Raw genomic sequence first — 18899 nt, forward strand, 5'->3', positions numbered from 1 at the left:
TATTTTCCATCCAATTGAGATGGAAAAAGAGTCGTGTTCAATTTGATATAAAATATACAAGATTCTAATTTAATGTGCTGAATTTAAGAAGAATTATATTTTTTTTTAGACTTTTTTTTTACCTAAAAATATTAAGAATAATTAAATAAATTAATATCCATTATATTTAATTGAGTGAAAATAAATTTTGTTTTAAATTTTCCCTTTCTTTTAAGGGTGGTCGAAGGCTATTTTGAAAGTGCATCAAAATGAATCGATCTCAGAGCTTGCCTGGCCAACAAGTCCTATCACTTTGCCATCATATCGAATTTTACAAATGCATTTAGAGCAAGAAAGCAGAATGCAACTTGTGGAACAATCCGAGATCATACCCACAGGACAAATTCGAGTTCGAAGGATATTCAAAACTAGTGGGCAGAGGTTTGAAATAATGGATCCATCGAGAACAATGGTGGTATATAAAATCTACAGGTTAGGATAGGACTGCACTTAACTCTAGACATATGATTAGGGTTCACATTCCAGGGCCTTCTCCAGGTTGGCCAGACCGAGTATTCAGTAGCGGCTGTAAAGCTTTGACGACGATGCTCATGTTTGGCCGGAAATCAGCTTCATATTGCACGCATAATGCGGCCACAGCAGCAAACTATTCGACAAAATGAAAGCATCATCATGTCCTAATTATTTAAAGTTCATCGTATCCTTTCACAGACTTGCATATTATCAGTGTATTCAAATTGATAAAAATTGCCAATGACAATATCAAGGTCCAGATTGCTAGCATTATATATATTTTTTAACCTATGAATACAATGAAAGTAAAGTGATAATAGGTCTTTGAGTCGTGCAAAATCAAATTGGACTAAATTCTAGTTACGAACTTCAGACAGAGGAAATAATCAAAGTAGTTTTGCTTGATGTCTCTTTTGGTATCAGACTTCAAAATCTCAAGAAAACTATTTCTGAGAAAAAAAAAATAACTGAAGATCTCTAGTAAATCATTTTCAATATGGAAAAGGAACACTAAAAAAACAAATAGAAATATTAATTTCTAAAATTAGATGATTTGAAATATAATTACTGTTACTTTGCAGTTGGAATGCTGAATTACTGAGTTATAAACCCTGACGTGCTTACACGCCCAATATAACCTCACTTCATATGGGATTTACATCTGTAAGATTTCTGTGATAACCAAATTTAGATTTCCTATAAAATCTCATGACATGGAGAAAGATCATATAACAAACAAGCACTAGAAGAAAGTTCATTAGTTTGTTATGGGATTATGCACTAGAAGAGAGTTCATTGATCAAGCACTAGAAGCAATTCATTGGTTATCAGATAGAAGTATAATCAGGTTCCCCAGCACACGTAGATAGGTGAGATGGGTTTAAATAGCATTACAGTAGTTTTATATAAAGCTGTTTTACCTTCTAGATATTAGCATCTATAACAATATGCCAGATTTGTGAGTTTGTTACAACATTCATCACTATCTAAAAAAAAAATATGTGGCTCTAAGCTGCTTATGGGACTATATAAGCTTAAGCAATCAAAATCATAATAATTAAGCAAGCTAAATCAATAGCCATGTCCAAGCTAATGTGGGTGGTTTGACTAGACAACTTTTTCAAATAGATAAACAAGAAACATATTTTATTTCTTGCCTTAATCAATGTATACATTTTCTTTGCTACAGGCTGTGTTGTTTGTTAACAAGTATTACAATATTCGACTACAAAGCATATAGATATATATCTTTCTATATTTTGGATCTCTTAGGAAATTCATAATCCTTTGAAATTCCAAGTCGCAGTGGAGTTTCAGTTTTTTGTCGAAATGAGGCGGTGTTGTTAGTGAAGTTTTGAGAGGAAAAGATAATCTTATTCATAGACAAGAGCAGTATAAATACATGAAGTATTACCTAAAATAAATACCTAATTACATATTCTAATTTATAGGAAATTGACAACTAATTACGTGATTGATAACTTATTACAGGGAATAACTATAAATACAAGATATTAACAGCTATAGCAGAATATTAGAATCTTCTAAATTATGATAATTTGACTTTCCACACTCCCCCTCAAACTATTTGATAGATACTCATTAAGCTGAGTCTGAGATTAAGTTCACCGAAGTTGGGTCTGAATAGAGCCTTGGTGAGAACATCAACAACTTGTTGATGAGAAGGAACATAGTTCATCAACACAATCTTATCTTGTATCTTCTCATTGAGAAAATGCCAATCAATTTACATGTTTTGATCGATCATGTTGGACAAGATTCTTAGCCATTGCCATAGCTAACTGATTGTCACACATCACTTGTATAGGACCTTGGAAACTGATTTTGAGCTCTTTTAGCAATCGTTTTAACCATATTCCTTCACAAACACATTGAACTAAGGCTCGAAGTTTTGTCTCAGCTAGGGATGGTAATTTCACCCGAACCCGATGGAGGATCCGACATCCGACCCGAATGGAGGAGGGTATGGAGGGACTATCAATACCCGATACCCGACCCGAATACCCGATTAAATAATATATATACATATATTAAAGAAAATTTTCTTTTTCTAAAATCAACTTACTATTTTTTTTATATTAGTAGGAGACTATATAGATATTTAATCTATTTTTTAATTATATATATATATATATATATATATATATATATTTAATAGGATGTTAATTTTAATATATTTTTGTTGAATGATAATAGTTCGATAGAAAGAAGAAAAATTATACGTTTAGAAGATATTCGATTCTTTAATGGGTATGGGTATACCCATCGGATATCCTATACCCGATGGGTATGGGTACGGAGGATATAGAATCCGACCCGAACCCGACCCATTGTCATCCCTAGTCTCAGCATTACTATGAGTAACCACCAACTGTTTCTTGCTGCGCTAAGTGACCAAATTTCCCTACATAAATGAACAATAACCAGATGCTGACTTTCGGTCACTCTTAGATCCTACCGAATCAGCATCTCTAAAGATTTTCCCAGATCGATTTGTTATTTTTTTTAAAAAAAAAGTCCTTTTCCAGGATCTCCCTTCAAGTATCTTAAGATTGAATGAACAACATTCAAGTGATCAACCGAAGGGTTGGTAAGGAACTGGCCGACATAAACTCATTGCATAACTGATATCTAGTCGAGTGTGAGTGAGGTAAATCAATTTACCTACTAGGTGCTGATATTGCTCCCTATCAACAGTTTCTTCTTCTATTCTAGCCTTCAATTTGATATTAGGATCCATAGGAGTTTCCGATGGACGACAACCACTCATACCAGTTTCAAGAAGCAAGTCTAACACGTATTTGTGCTGAGAGACGGATATTCCTTAACGTGATTTACTGACTTCCATGCCAAGAAAATATCTAAGTCCTAGGTCCTTCACCTCAAATTCTTTGGATATGACAGTTTTAAGTCTTTTTATTTCCTCTTCATGGTCTCCTCTCAGTACTATATCATCGACGTATACAATTAGAATGGTCACCTTACCATTTGAGGCCTGCTTAACGAACAATGTGTGATCGGCTTGAGATTGACAATAGACATCCAACTTCAAGACCTTGGAAAACCTCTCGAACCATGCTCGCGATGCCTGCTTGAGTTTACACTTTCCCTCTTGTCCAACCATTCTCAAATCCTTGTGGAATCTCCATATATACTTCTTCAACTAAGGTGGCGTTTGGTTTAGGGGTTTGAGATTGAGGGAATGGATTCATTCTCAAACCTTGTGTTTGGTTGATGGAATAGAATTAAAATTTTGGAATGAAATCTAAAAACTTGGGTATTGATGAAACCCACCTCCTCCCTTGGGTTTTGATGAGAATGAGAGTGAGAGTTTAAGTTTTGGACGAAAATACTTTTAATATATTTGTTCAATTTTTCTTTCATATCACTTTCTCTCTCCTTGTTCCCTCTCATCATACTTTCTCTCTCATCCTATTTTCTTCTCTTCAATCTCTCCTATCATATACTCCCTCTCCTCATTTTCTCTCATCATACTTTTTCTCTCTTAATTCTCTCCTATTACACTTTCTCTCTCATCATACTCTCTCTTCTCATCCTCTCCCATCACACTCTTTTTTCTCATCACATTTTCTCTCTCATCATGCTTTTTTTCTCATCATACTTTCTTTCTCCTCAATCTCACCCATCACTTTCTCTCTTCTCATTTTCTCCCATCACACTTTCTCTCTCTTCATTCTCTCCCATCACACTTTCCCTCTCCTCATCCTCTCTCATCATGCTTTCGCTCTCATCACACTCTCTTTCCTCATTTTTCCTCATCACACTTTTTCTCTCATCATACTTTCTCTCTCCTCAATCTCACCCATCACACACTCTCTTCTCATTTTCTCTCATCACACTTTCTCTCTTCATTCTCTCGCATCACACTTTCTCCTCATACTCTCTCATCATGCTTTCTCTCCCATCACACTCTCTTTCCTCATTTTTCCTCATCACAATTCCTCTCTCATCAAACTTTCTCTCTACTTAATCTCTCGCATCACACACTCTCTCATCACATTTTCTCTCTCCTCATCATCTCTCATTATGCTCTCCCATCACATTTTCTTTTCTTATTTTCTCTCATCACACTTTCCCTCTCTTTATTCTTTTTCATCACATTTTCTCTCACGACACTCTCTCTCATCATATTTTTCTCTCATATTCAACTTTCTAAAAAAAAAAAAAAAGGTCAGCCCGGTGCACGAAGCTTCCGCCATGCGGGGTCCCGGAGAAGGATCCATTGTACGCAGCCTTACCCTGCTTTTTGCAAGAGGCTGTTTCCAGGATTCGAACCTGTGACCTTTTGGTCACATGGCAACAACTTTACCGTTGCGCCAAGGCTCCCCTTCTCGTATTCAACTTTCTCTCATATCTAATTTTTTCTCTTATTTTCCTCTGAGGGTAAAAAAGAAAATTTTAGTTTATTCCGATAGAAAATATTCAACTAATCAAACATTATTTTTAAGAATGATATCCATACTCATATCTATTCTCATTCCACAATACTATGATTCTCATTCCTATTCCAATTGCTAGAAAAGAACCAAACGCCACCTAAGTCTCCATTCAAGAATGTATTTTTCACATCCAGCTGGAATATTGGTCACTCTTGATTTAAGACACAAGATAGGAGAACTCTCACAGTATTGAACTTGGCAACTGGAGCAAAGGTCTCATGATAGTCAATCCCGTAGGACTATGTGAATCCTCTTGCTACTAGACGTGCCTTAAATCGATCAAAACCTCAATTTGCCTTTTGTTTCATAGAGAAAATCCACTTACATCCAACAACTCTCTTTCCAGGTGGTAGTGGTGTGAGTACCCAAGTCTTATTTTTCATTAGAGCTTGATATTCTTCAAGGATAGCAGCATGTCATGCAGGACTTTGTAGGACTTCAAATGCATCTCTGGGAATATGGATTTTATCTAGGGTTGACACAAAAATCCTAAACTTCCGTGATAGACTGGCATATGACAGATGATTCTAAATTGGATGCATTGTACTGGATCTGGTCCTTTTTCGAAAAGCAATTGGTAGATCCAAGTTGGAGATAAGATTATCTAATGATTTAGAATCCATGGGCTTTGACTGTGGACTAGTTGTTGGTTCAACCTGTGCTATTTCATGCATTATTGGATTCAGAGTTGATTCCTGGTTGTGCTCAGTCTGTTCCAGGCGTTTTCTCCTCGTGAAAACTTTAATGGACTTATCTGGAAGATTAAGATGACTGTGTTCACTATCGAAAGGCTGAGGTTGGTTCGCCAAAGGAGGTTGGTCGACCAAATGAGGTGGTGGTTGATTGTCAGAAGGTAGCTGAGACACATGCAGTAGAGTGTTAATGAGAGAGGACCAGTTCCAATTCTAAGATTCAAGTGTACAAAACTCCCCCTGAATTTTGGAATTGGAGAAGAATGGACGTCTTACAAAAAAAAGATGACATCCATGGTAGTGTAGAATTTATTGGTTGTAGGCGAGAAACATTTGTAGCCCTTTTTATTCGAGGAGTACCCAATGAACATGCATTTAATTGCACGCTCATCAAGTTTACTTGCAGAGAGTGAGTTGCAATCTAATTCTGGGGCATATAACACAACTTAAAGGGAAAGCGTGGGTGTCAGACATATAATCCCTCTTCCAATGACTTTGGATCGTGATCCATTAGCTATGTGTACAGTTTAAGAACCATAGTATGAAACAGATGTAATAAATAATCTTATATCACCTGTCATATGGTCAGAGGCGCCAGAGTCGACTATCCAAGAGGAGGATGGGTGCTAATTTGTTACATGAAAGGCAAAATGTTCAGTACCTAGAGAATCATCAGCGGTTGCACCCTACTCCACAAAGGTTGTTGTATTGGTAGTGACTTGAGACTTGAGGATTTGCCTGAGAGCATCCATCAGTTCCTTGGTAAAGGGAGATGTTTTTGGTGCATCAACAGTAGTAGTATTGCCTCGATGTTCATACTTTCATGTAGGCTTCCAATTTGCAAGTTTGCCATGCAAATCCCAACAAGTCTCCTTATAGAGTGGCCTGGTTTCTCACAATGTTCACACCGTGAGTGTCCTCTTCGTAGAGCAGGGTTTGGAGGTTGCTTTCAGGCAGCGAGAGGTGTGGATTCTTCTCTGGCAGTGGCTAAGGCAGAAGAATCAGGCAAATGTGTCTTGATTGGAGTGCCCATCATGATCCTTTTCCGGCTTTCTTCATGACGGACTTCAAAAAATACCTCTCGGAGATTAGGGAGAGGTTTCATGCCGAGGATTCAGCCACGCACTTCATCAAGAGACTTGTCAAATCCCATATGAAATTTGTCAAGTCCCATAAGAAATTTGAATACCTATTTAGTCTCAATGATTTTCTTGAAGTATGCAGCGTCGTTGGTGCACTTCCACTCATGGGATTCAAAATGATCCAATTGTTGCCAAAGCCCTGTTAATGTGGAGAAGAAGGTAGTGACTGATTGATCTACTTGGCGCAAGTCTTGGAGAGTGCTTTTGACATGGAATAACTCCATGGTATTGTCGCTGATTGAGAATGTTCACGGGCAGCATCTCAAATTTCTTTTGCTGATGAGTGGAGGAGAAAATTTTCTCCTATTTCGGTGATCATGGAATTGATAAGCCATGACATGACAAGGTTGTTTTATGTTCTCCAATTTCTGATTTTTGGATCACCAGCAACAGGTTCAACGGCTGCCCCTGTGAGATGATCATCACGACCACGATCGACCACAAACATCATCATGGACCAGGACCATTGAAGATAATTGTGACCATTGAGTTTGTGACAGATGTTAAGGGCAAGGGAGGAGTCGGCTGGTGTTTGGGAACTAATTGGTATATCGAAAGAAACATGAGTGTTTGTGGCAAATGAATCGTCAGAGGTTTGGTTGGAATAGGCCATGGATTTTGAGGCAGAAGTTTTAGACTGAGAAAGAGGTTGCAGTGACTTAGACAGAGAGATGATAGCTAGGGATGACAATTTCACCCGAATCCGATGGATAATCCGACATCCGACCCGAATGGAGGAGGATATGGAGGGAATTTTTATACCCGATTATAATAAATGGGTATTCGGTTATGGGTATTTCGGGTATGGGTATGGAGGCGGATGTGGTAAAATCCTACCCATACCCTACCCGATACCCGATATATTTATTTATTTATTTATAAGCCTCATTTTTTATTGGGAAATAAAAAACTTTAGCTTTTCCGTTTTAGAAAAAAAACTTAGTTTGTCTCTTTATCCTGTTATCAACACGCATCTATCTTATTTTCCACGGAAAATGTTCACCCGATCGAAGGAGGGCGAAATGAAGAAGAGCTGACAAGTACATTGAAATATTTTTTTTAAAATGAGAATGGTAGGAAATAATAGGATGATGGGTAGGATATGGGTACCCGAAACTCCGACGGGTATGGGGATGGGTATGAAAGTTAAATACCCGATGGGTATGGGGATGGGTATGGGTATAGATATAATAAATGGGGATGGATACGGAGGATATGAAATCCTATCCAAATCCTACCCATTGTCATCCCTAATGATAGCTTCAAGGTTAGCCTTGGCTCTGATACTCTGAAGTTTTGGGAGGAAAAGATAATCTTATTCATAGATAAGAGCAGTATAAATACATAAGGTATTACCTAAAATAAATACCTAATTACAAATTCTAATTTAGAGGAAATTGACAACTAATTACGTGATTGATAATTAATTACAAGGAATAACTATAAATACAAGATATTAACTATAAATATAAGATATTAACCGCGGTAGCAAAATATTAGAATCTTCTAAATTAGGACAGTGATATTCTAAATGAAAAAAATTGTTAAAATATGCCACATTGAATTCAAATAAGTTTTCCCCCATTTGATCCTCTTTCACTTAAATTTTCAATTTTTAATAGGATTGTATCAATTAATTGAATCTAAAATAATTTTATTCACTTCTTACTTTAATATGTGCCAAGACCAATTTATATGTTTTCCTCCAACCATCTTTACCTCTTTACTTATTTCCTTGACAAAATATAACTACAAGAATTAGATAATAAATTGAATTAGAATTTTGGATAACCAAGAGAAAAATGAAACAAACATTTCCAAAATTCATCTTGATATGTGTCAAGTGTCAACACTATCGCATTGAAAAAATATGCAGTGCCAACCAGTATCGAATTTTGATAATTAATCGAAATGATATGTATTCACCATGTAATTTTGATAATTAATTGAAATGATATGTATTCACCGTGTCACTTTTTATGATACGAGATCTCAAACTAATAGTATAATTGTTAAGAAAAATGTATTTATTTTTAACTAGTTACTTAAGACTTGATATAGTACCTAGTTTATAAAAATGTATTTTTATATGCATGATGAATTATTGCTAATATAAACTATATGTTATTTCTTATTAAAAAATGGACAACATACTACAATGCATCTTGTAATGACTCAACTGCTTATTTCCTAGCAAGTGTTTTTTAGATTTTAAAATTCATATAATCTTGAACAATGTTTTATGTGTACATACAGGCTTGTATTGCTTTTTTAAGTATTTAATGTCATATGCTATATATTCGTAGCTTAAATTTCTCATTTTAGACAGATTATCCATAATTTACTATTTAAGTAGCCTTGTTTAAGTATTTAGATAGATATATTTATTTTTTCCTTGTCAAATTCATGGTAATAGAAATGTTATCAAGCCCAATACATCAGTTCTAAGAACTAGATTTACTTGGTTATTAAAAAATTTATATTGCGTATTTTATAAGGTTATCAATGAAAAAAAAATCTTTAGTTTATGTTTGAGCTAGCCTATATTCTCAAACTTAGTCTAGCTCTACTTTGAGCTCATCCATATTCACAAACTTAGTCTAGCTCACCAACCTTTCTAGTTCTTAAGTGAAAATTGAGCTCAGTTTGAGATTGAAAGAACTCAAACTACACTAAGCTTCTAGTCATTCTTTCGCTTTAGCACACTCTATTTCAGCCCTAAAATTCAACATGAGATACTACAAAGTAGAGTATAAGATGATTACCTTGGCAACTGCTTTGGGGGGATACTCTGCATTTAGCCTCGAGTCAATACATTGTCTTACTTTGTCTTCACTGAGTCTTGGTGTTGCCTGTATATTTTCAATATGCCAAATGACTTAAGATGATTTATCTAGTCAGCTTTACATCATCACTCCATTACATAAAAAGAAAGAAGCTAAAAAAATCAATCACTTTACCCAAGTGACAAGACTTTGTTGTCCTCTTGGTAATGTGTGATCCACAGGCTTACGACCGGTCAAAAGCTCTAATAGAACGACCCCAAAGCTGTATACATCACTTTTAGAGCTAAGCTGACCAGTCATTGCATACCTGTAGGCTCCAACAAAAAACTCAAATCAATAGCATGCTGATTACCACGTAACAAGTATAATTCAGTTGCACAATGGTTCTAGCCTGAAATGTAATCGGCAGACAAGTTACAATAACTTACTCTGGTGCATGATATCCAAAAGTCCCCAAAACTCTAGTAGAATGAAGTCGAGCAGCCATATCAGGAGCTTGATTTGATAGGTCAAAATCGGCTATTTTTGCAACATCATCATCAAAGAGTAAAACATTGCTGGACTTTATATCACGATGAATGATATGAGGTTGGGCTTTCTCATGCAGGTACTCCAGTCCTTTTGCTGCTCCAACAGCAGTCTTAACTCTTTGATGCCATGACATCACTGGACCTGGCTGTGCTCCTTTAACTCCTTTTCGTCCTATCCATAATTATAGACTTCAATTTGCTACTTTCAAACAGAAATCACTTTTAAAAAAAATGCTAGAGATAATCTTCTGATCCATCAAAACTTTAAGCACTTTCATGGCAAGCTTGATAGATGACATCATATGACAAAGCACCAAACAGCATCAACATGATGATGAGGGAATCCCGTCTATTGCTTCACTCTTTATATCTACTTTAGCATTTAGCTCAGCAGCAAAATAAACAAATGATTTGGAACCATCTGATCATGTACATATGTGTTACTATCAATTACTGAGAGAAAGGAGATCTCAATAAAAGGTATAAATGATGAACATTTTAACAGTTGGAATAATCATGAGATATATCACATTCAATTGGTATATACCAAGAGATAAAGGGTAGCTTAGTGCATGAAGCTCCCGCCAATGCGGGGTCCGAGGACGGGTCTTGGTGCTCGAACCCATGACCTCCAGGTCACGGCAACAACTGTTGCGCCAAGGCTCCCCTTCAATTGGTTGTTCAAGAGAAAAAAAAATGATTCAGATTAATATATGTGGAAAATTGTAGTTTCCTATGTTCCTTGAGTAATTCTACTTAATTGTTTAATCAGTACATTTCTTTGTAGCTATTACTTTGTACATGTGAGCAAGAAATATAGACAAAAGCCAGCCATCCTTCTCACATGAAAAGCAACTTAGGCACTTATATTCAATCCTTGATATTAACATAAGCTGAACAATTACCTGTTCAACAAGAATAGGAACATGAATATCACCACAACATCACCACAAGTCCCTCTACTTGAGTGATGAAAAGGGCAGTTTAGTGCACAAAGCTCCAGCCAATGTAGGTCGGACCACACTGGGTCTATTATACGTAGCCTTACTCTACATTGCAAGAGACTGTTTCCGCAACTCAAATCCATGACCACAAGGTCACACAGCAACAACTTTACCGTTGTGCTAAGACTCCCCTTCACTTAAGTGATGAAATTAAGCTTTTATTGAATTTTGTTTCGAATATCATCATATAAGAAAATAGCACTGTTTAAGACCCATTGTCAAATGAAAACATCAGAATATCAGATTGCCAATGAAGGATGAAGCTCTCTATAAAAGAAATGGACAATCTTAAACCTGTCTAAGACAGACAGTTTGCTAAACTCTGAGGGCAGAAGCAAAGTGAGATGTTTGAAACTTCATAGGTCAGACTGAGACAAAAGGAAGGCATTTAGGAGGCATCTTAAAATTTGGCCACACTTTTATCTGAAAGTGATACAACTACTCCTGAACTTCAACGTTGACTGGCACAAATAAGATTTGTTTGTAAATAATTTGATTAATAAATGAGTGTTACAAGGAAACTAAACCTTTTTATCAGTTGTAATTCAATTTACAAACTGACAGGCTAAGGGAAGTAAAATGTGTAACGAGACTATTGATGCAACATGTCTTCCTCAAAAGGGGGTCTTACTGTCATTGTCATCATCATCATCATCAAGACATGTCTTAACATTGACTTTCTCTGTTCATAGATTTAGACAAATTTAACGTTAGCTGTCTGGGCCTATTGCAAACATCAACTTATTTATTGGGCTCGAAACTGGTAATGACAGTCTTACTTAAAAAGGATTAAGATTCTTAAAATCCGGAAACCATGTATATATATACACTAAGGACTTAGTGTATATCCTACGTACAATCAGATAATGCTCTTGATGTGCTTGTATGATGTGTAGATGACCTACAATATGCAAGTTAATATTTGTATATGCGAGAAATGTGTTGTTAGTGTATGCAACCGAGTCCAGAGATGAGCTGAAATCAAATTGTTTGAAATCCAATCAAATTTGACATCCTCAAACCTTTAAATACTATGAAGTTAGGAATTCAATAGTGAAGTTTGTATATACAAGTTATAACTTGGCATTGTAAGTGTTAATAAATTGCAGTTGAAAAAATAAATAGTTTGTTATGTTATTTAGTATTTTTTTTCACATATAGATTTTTTGTTGGATAATCCATATGCTATGTGATAGATGTGAAATTTCTAGCTTCATAGATTTATTAAATTAATAAATTGTGGGGTAGATGTGAGATCTTCTTTTGGCAAAAATCAAAGATGCTCTTTTTTTAATCATCAAAAAGGCACCCCTGTTTTTTCCCAAACGTAAAGGGTGTTTGACCTAAAGTGTTCTTCTATAAATATCCTAATATCCAGTAGAATCCATTGCCTACCTGGGAAAAAAAAAAAAGACTAAACATCCAACTGATCTAATGCACGTGCCCAAACAAACTCATGTAGCGAAAATTAGTACATGAAATTATATTTAAAAATGTAATAAATACCAGAGCAATATAAATTTTTCCATAAAATTTTTAAAAACTTTATAATTTTCAATATATTTATTAAAATGTATGAACTACTACATGAATCTCATTAGATGTGCGTGTTAGACCAGTTAGGACCGATCTATTTTTTTTGGACAGGTAGATAAGAGCGTAGAGATTTATGTGGGATTAAAGTGGTAAATTGGTTTAAAATAAGGATGGACACCCATGAGATATGCAGATGTACAATTAAATTTATTCTTCATGTATTGCTATATACTCTCATCAATATAGTTAAAAATAAATATTTTGACAAAATATGTGTCCACATACGTCTGCATCCCTTATATGAGCTGTGCAGCAAGTGGTTTGATCCTATATTGTTTGTATGTGTTTTTTAAAACTCACTTTAATATATGTACCACTGTAATAACATAAGATTACAATAATGGACAATTTTGCTTCAGAAAGGTTCATACCATGAAGAATGTCATGAAGAGACCCCATTGTAGCAAACTCATATGCTAATAGACGAAGATTTCCTTCAACGCTGTAACCAACCAACTCTACAACATTTTCATGCTTCAGCCGTGACACCATGGAAACCTGTAAAAATTTTCATATGAGCATGGTATCCCAACTAACAAGGTTGAAATAAGTATGAATAATAGGAAAACCTGTGCCAAGAACTCTTGGTCGGGCTGCTTGCTTGAGTCTAACTTTTTTACAGCTGTACTTCTCCCATTCTTTAGGACACCAAAATACACTCTACCAAATGAACCCTCGCCAATTAGAGCTTCATCGCCAAAATTTTGGGTGATCTCCCTTATCTCATCAAGAGGAATAGCTGGGACTGCAATAGGCTGCGCTTTAACAGTTTGTATGCCCTTAGAGGGAGGATTTGCAGTTTGATATGTTCCATCACTTCCTATAAAATAGTTATTTATGTTCATCAGAACTGGAAAAAACGCTACTGATGCTCAGCAAGGAGATTTAGTCATTCAGTTGAAGTGGCAGAATAATACTGATTTAATTTGGGATAGTACATGAAACAAAAAAATCTGGCAACCATTTTAGGTATCCTTACCAGCTGATTGGTTTGCCACATAAGGACTGCCACTGGCAGCAGTTCGATTAATGTCATTCTCTTCACAGCATCCAAAACACGACATAATGTGTTTTTTTCAGAATGCTCCAGATATGCTGCCTGACTTGTAATTTGAAACTCAGGAAACCTGTTTAAAAAAAGGAAAATCCAGCAAACACTGTTGACTCAGTTTGTAAAATAAACAAAAGTCACAAAACACATATAGATTGGATCTGAACAGTTTATGCTGGTATAGTATGAAAAAAATAAAATGCAACAAGATTATTCAAAAATAAAAAATGAGTGTATCAGAAATGCAACAATGTAGCTTGTCCTTTATTGATTTTTGGAAACATATGTGAAAATATTAAATATCACAAAAAAATAAGTTACATAAAATAGTTAATTCAAACTGTATATCCCTACTTGATGAAAACCACACAAAATAGCCACAGTTGAGAGCTAACAACTACTAAACTAGTTTTAAAAAGCATTTCTTTTTCTCCAATGCAAACAAAATATTGTTAATTGTGCAAAGTTATAAATGTAAACGATCCTCCGTTCCTTTATACAATTCAAAGCAAAAGATTCACAACAATGCTTTAGATGTTGCTTTAACATACAAAGATTCTGATGGAGTTACACCATAAAGTTGCAGGTCAATTACTAAATCTTTAAAAGAAGATGAAATCAATAAATCCACATAAACTTAATGGACTATCTCCTGGAAGGATTTAAAATCAGTAAGGAGTTACTCTAGCTCATATAAAAGATACAAAATTAGATGGGAAATAATGACTGCACCCAGCAAACTCCTTCCTGTAAAAGATAAACACAAAAAATACAGGCAAAATGTTGCTTTGCTAACAGATCTGTTTCCAAATGTCTATGTTTTTTATTCATTAACACATGAACAAGAAGATCCTTATGTGAAAAAAATGACATATGACTTCATGCAGAGGTATACCACCTGCATTATCATCGAGTTGTATTGGAATAGATGTGCAAGCGAAACAACTTTCAGTTCAATCCCCTAATTCTTCCATTGTTTCGGCGAGTAAAATAGGCCAAACAGTAGGCCAAACGGAATTGAGCCGAGAACAAGAAAACAAAATTTGTTGTAGCAGAAATTTGGAAGTTTAAATAATAATTAAAAAAAAACGCTGCTGTATCAATTATAGTATTGCTAATATAACCAGTAAGCAACTTTTACAACAGAAATTTGGCACCAGAATAGAGATGATTTTTGCAATTCATAGCCCTTAATGAGAAAAGACTCACGGATTGGAAGAAAAAAACATCAAAGTCCCAAATAATTACTCAAATTTTCGACGATCACAGATCCCTCATAAGTCGAAGATGACAAGCTAGAAATCAGTCAAAGTAAGAACTTATAAATTATACTTCCACAAACACCGAACAGATCCGATAGAGAGCGGTTGAAAACTGACCTCGAGTAAGGGGCTCCGATCTTAGAAGGCGAAGAGCGCAGGACAGCCGGAAAGGAAGGCGAAGCGGGACAGTGGTTCGACCTCGCAGGCTCGCAAGAGTAGCCGTCGATTAAGGACGCATTCGAGTAACCGTCGGTGAGCTCACCTACCGATTAGCACTGACCAGCAGGCCAGGTCCAGCTATACAATAAAGGAAATTACTAAAAGTAAAATATATATATACATACCTTTTTCTAAAATCATTTTTGGGCTAAAATATAAAATTCCAAAAATGCCACTGTCCGCAGGGCTAAAATATAAAATTCCAAAAATGCCACTGTCCGCATAGAGCACCGATATGATGTACTGGTGTGCAAATGGACCTAATAAATATTTTTTAGTTCTAGCTCGTTCGATTCATTTGCCCTCTAATAAATAATAGGTTGATAAAGGAGTTAAATCGAGTCTAATTTTATGATGTTTAAATTTATTTGATAATATAATTAACTCAAATTAAATTGATCATAAGATGAATAAGTCATTGAAATAATTATTCAATATTGATTTGAAATTTTTATGAGTTTAAATTTAGTTCGATTAAATGTTATCTAACTCTGTTCAAATTTATTTAATTATTTAAAAATTTTATATTTTAAAATTATTTATTATTAAACTTGATAATATAAATTTATTTATTTATTTAGTATAATGATAAGAGCTTTCTCAAGGAACATTATTTATGAACACATATGTTCAAGTTTATTTATTTAGTTTAAATAAGTTATTCAAATTTATTCATTAATTGATATTGAATTAACATAAAAATAAAATTTATTAAATAGAACATCAAACTTATTTACAACGTTGATTTACCATCCTACCTGATACGGATGTTATACGCGGACCCCTAGGGTGGCAATCAAAATCAAAGGGGGGCGACCAACATGTCACTAACCCATGGGGCTTTATTCCTCATCTAGCGCTGAGGTCCTCAATCCAAGGATGACTGGGCCACTAACCAGCCAAACCTAAAGGATCTAGTGTTTCACTCGTATCAAGATAGTGTATATCTAATTACTCATGAGCCACTTGGGTTTCGGAAGGGATCGGTCGACCACAAAGTTATCCGAGAATATACTCGGCAAGGTCGCAAGGATCCAGTCTTCCAATCTCAAGATACAACTCAAAGTGAGGTGTGTCAATCAAACAACCGGTCTCATTTTTGTTCATGCACCCATTCTCCTTCCTATATACTATCGGTTATAATGTTGATCAGATTTATAAGGCTCAGTATCCTTATCTCCGCATGATAAATATACAAGGCAAATCTCTAAAGGAACTTGATTGGACTTCTAGACTCAAGTTATCGCTATAAAGACAATGCTCCAAGTATAAAGTCCATCGGCTTAAAGTACTGATCAGGTATCGTGGAGCTCCACTCCCCAGTCTTAAGAAGCAAGTAGCCCAGCGCATGGTCGGTCGGTCATAGATCCGACCGGACCTATAGGATTTGGCTCTCTATTACTTTAGAATCAGATCTTCAATGTCACAATATAAAGTCGGTCGAGTAAAAGTACGGCTGAGATACATCTTCAAGAGCTACGCCACTATAACATAAAGCAAGTCGGCTAAACGTCTGACTGAGATATACCTAGAAAACAACAATATCAGAGAATTATAACAACTTGTCAGAGAATAACAACTATTTATCAGAGAATATTCTTTTATTATAATGTGATTATTTACTAGAACCTTCTTCGAAGGTGATTGTATTGTCTATCAGCCGACAATTTATAACAACATATTCCTTCAACCGCCTAATTAATGACACAAGTTATAAAAGATAAAAGAAGTGCATATATGGATAATGAAAGATTTCCCAGACGGTTATTGTACACTGCCTTAGGTTGTACGTCTTTCCTTACTCGATAATCTCTAACATTTTTTGTCACCTCATGATTATGGAGGTTATGAGAGGTAGTACATAAAGGAGTCCTCTCTATTGGTAATGTATGCTTTTACAACAGTCTCATTTGCGTGTACACTTTCTACTATTCTTGTCTCCATTTTGTCCACTCGAATATCGTACTAACTTGAGCATCAGAGGTCCTTCACCAGGGACCCCTTCCTTGATTTTTGTGCACTGACATTCTATTTACCCATTTAAGTGTAGAGAGGTTCTTCACTCCAGATAGTAACCTTTTCTCTGATTAAAAGTCTTCTTTCGATCAGCATCTGAGTCACCTATCCAATGCTTCATCTCTCTGACTTTTAGACAGAATCACTACTAATTAAAAAAAACCTACAAGTTCAATTACCATAATGCCCTCCTTTGACAGGTTAATTCGATCTTAAATGTATAGGGACTGCCTGCACACACATGTGTACAACCTTTTTTTTTAAAAAAAAAATATATCAGAGAGTGCATCTGAGGTGGTGTTAGCCCCTTAACTTGATGGCAAGGTACTTCGGTGGTGCATTTGTAGGTTGAATCAAATGTGGTGCTTGGTCGCCCCACAAGAAATTTCTAAGGTAGAAATTACCCCTGTGACAACTGGTATCAGAGCAGGTTTGCAGCCCTGGGCACAAATTGAACTTCGTCGAAGGCAAAATGTGAAAGATTTGCCTAGTGCACTTGTTGTTGTCGATGCCTTGGTGGATCTTCGCATGAGCAAAGATAATTTGAACACTTCTTTATCTTCGAAATCTAATTTTATTTGTAAGGATAAGAAAGGAGAATGGAAGAAGGATAACAAGGAGGGCAAAAAGAATGATCTAGGGAACAACCAAGGGAAAGGAAAGACGGAACATTCGGTTGTCCGGGAAAAGGATAACTTGAAAAATCAGGGTTGTGTTCTTGTGCAATGAACCTCATTTTGCCAAACGTTGTCCAAAATGTGAAAAGTTAAATGCCCTCTTGGTGGGGAATAAAGGGAAAACTTATGAACAAGAAGTTTCTACTCTTGTTAACCCTTTATAGTTTTTAAATCCAATTGTTGATTATGAGTTTGTTAAATTGCTAACCAATATGTCAGAGGACATGACGCGGGCTAATTCTCTACTCTTGCACACTTTCGTCGAGTTAAATGGGAAAAGTGTGAATGTTATGGTAGATACAGAGGCTACTCATACATTTGTGTCTACCAAGTTGTTGAAAGATTATGGATTGTCAATAATCAAATGCCCAAGCTACATCAAATTGGTGAATGTCAAGGCGCATGCAGTTGTAGGTATGACTTACAATGTACTTTTAACTGTTAGCACTTGATGGTGATTCAGCTTGAAGATTTTCAAATAATCATAGGTATGGATTTCTTGCGGAAGACAAAGACAATGCCCATGCCTCACTTGGATGGAGTAATAGTGATGTAGGAGTCAAATCCTTGGTTTGCCCCTAGTGTACATTCTTATGGCAAGGGCAAAACAAAAAAAAAGGGAAGACGGACATCATATCTACAATGCCACTAAAGAAAGGCTTAAAGCAAGGCGAAAATTTTTACCACATGATGATAGAATAACTCTACAGCGACATTAGAGGGGCAAGCCAAAGGAGCCGCGATGAATATTACATACTTTGAAAATTTGTCTACCACAATCATGATGGAAGACATGTCATCAACTTTTGGGAAGCCACTAATGAAATTCATAGAAACTAAAACCCAAGTTTTCTCTAGAATAGGTAGCGGTTGAAGTAGTCATGCTTCCTTCTTTCACTATTTTGTCTTGTTGGCACACAAGACAAGTTT

General features: G+C 35.7%; 1 protein-coding gene across 1 annotated transcript; it reads right to left on the minus strand.

Moving 5' to 3' along the window:
• Positions 1–266: 266 nt before the first annotated feature.
• On the minus strand, positions 267–15343 carry LOC121991683 (pto-interacting protein 1-like). Its single transcript, XM_042545685.1, has 8 exons — positions 15175–15343; positions 13724–13871; positions 13314–13564; positions 13116–13242; positions 10043–10316; positions 9789–9921; positions 9594–9680; positions 267–646 (listed from the first exon to the last, which is right to left on the minus strand). Exons 2-8 carry the CDS (start codon positions 13806–13808, stop codon positions 515–517), a joined length of 1089 nt encoding a protein of 362 aa, XP_042401619.1. The 5' UTR covers positions 13809–13871; positions 15175–15343; the 3' UTR covers positions 267–514.
• Positions 15344–18899: the final 3556 nt, after the last annotated feature.

The sequence above is a fragment of the Zingiber officinale genome, chromosome 6B (genome assembly GCF_018446385.1).
Source record: "Zingiber officinale cultivar Zhangliang chromosome 6B, Zo_v1.1, whole genome shotgun sequence".
NCBI lineage: Eukaryota > Viridiplantae > Streptophyta > Magnoliopsida > Zingiberales > Zingiberaceae > Zingiber > Zingiber officinale.

Bases quoted from the DNA above. Each gene is read 5' to 3' on its own strand.
- LOC121991683 (XM_042545685.1), bottom strand. From the start codon at position 13,808: ATGTCGTGTTTTGGATGCTGTGAAGAGAATGACATTAATCGAACTGCT. The intron at 13,243-13,313 runs GTTTTCCTATTA...AAATTTTTACAG, and splicing joins ACCAAGAGTTCTTGGCACAG to GTTTCCATGGTGTCACGGCT. The intron at 9,922-10,042 runs GTAAGTTATTGT...TGGAGCCTACAG, and splicing joins TTTGGATATCATGCACCAGA to GTATGCAATGACTGGTCAGC.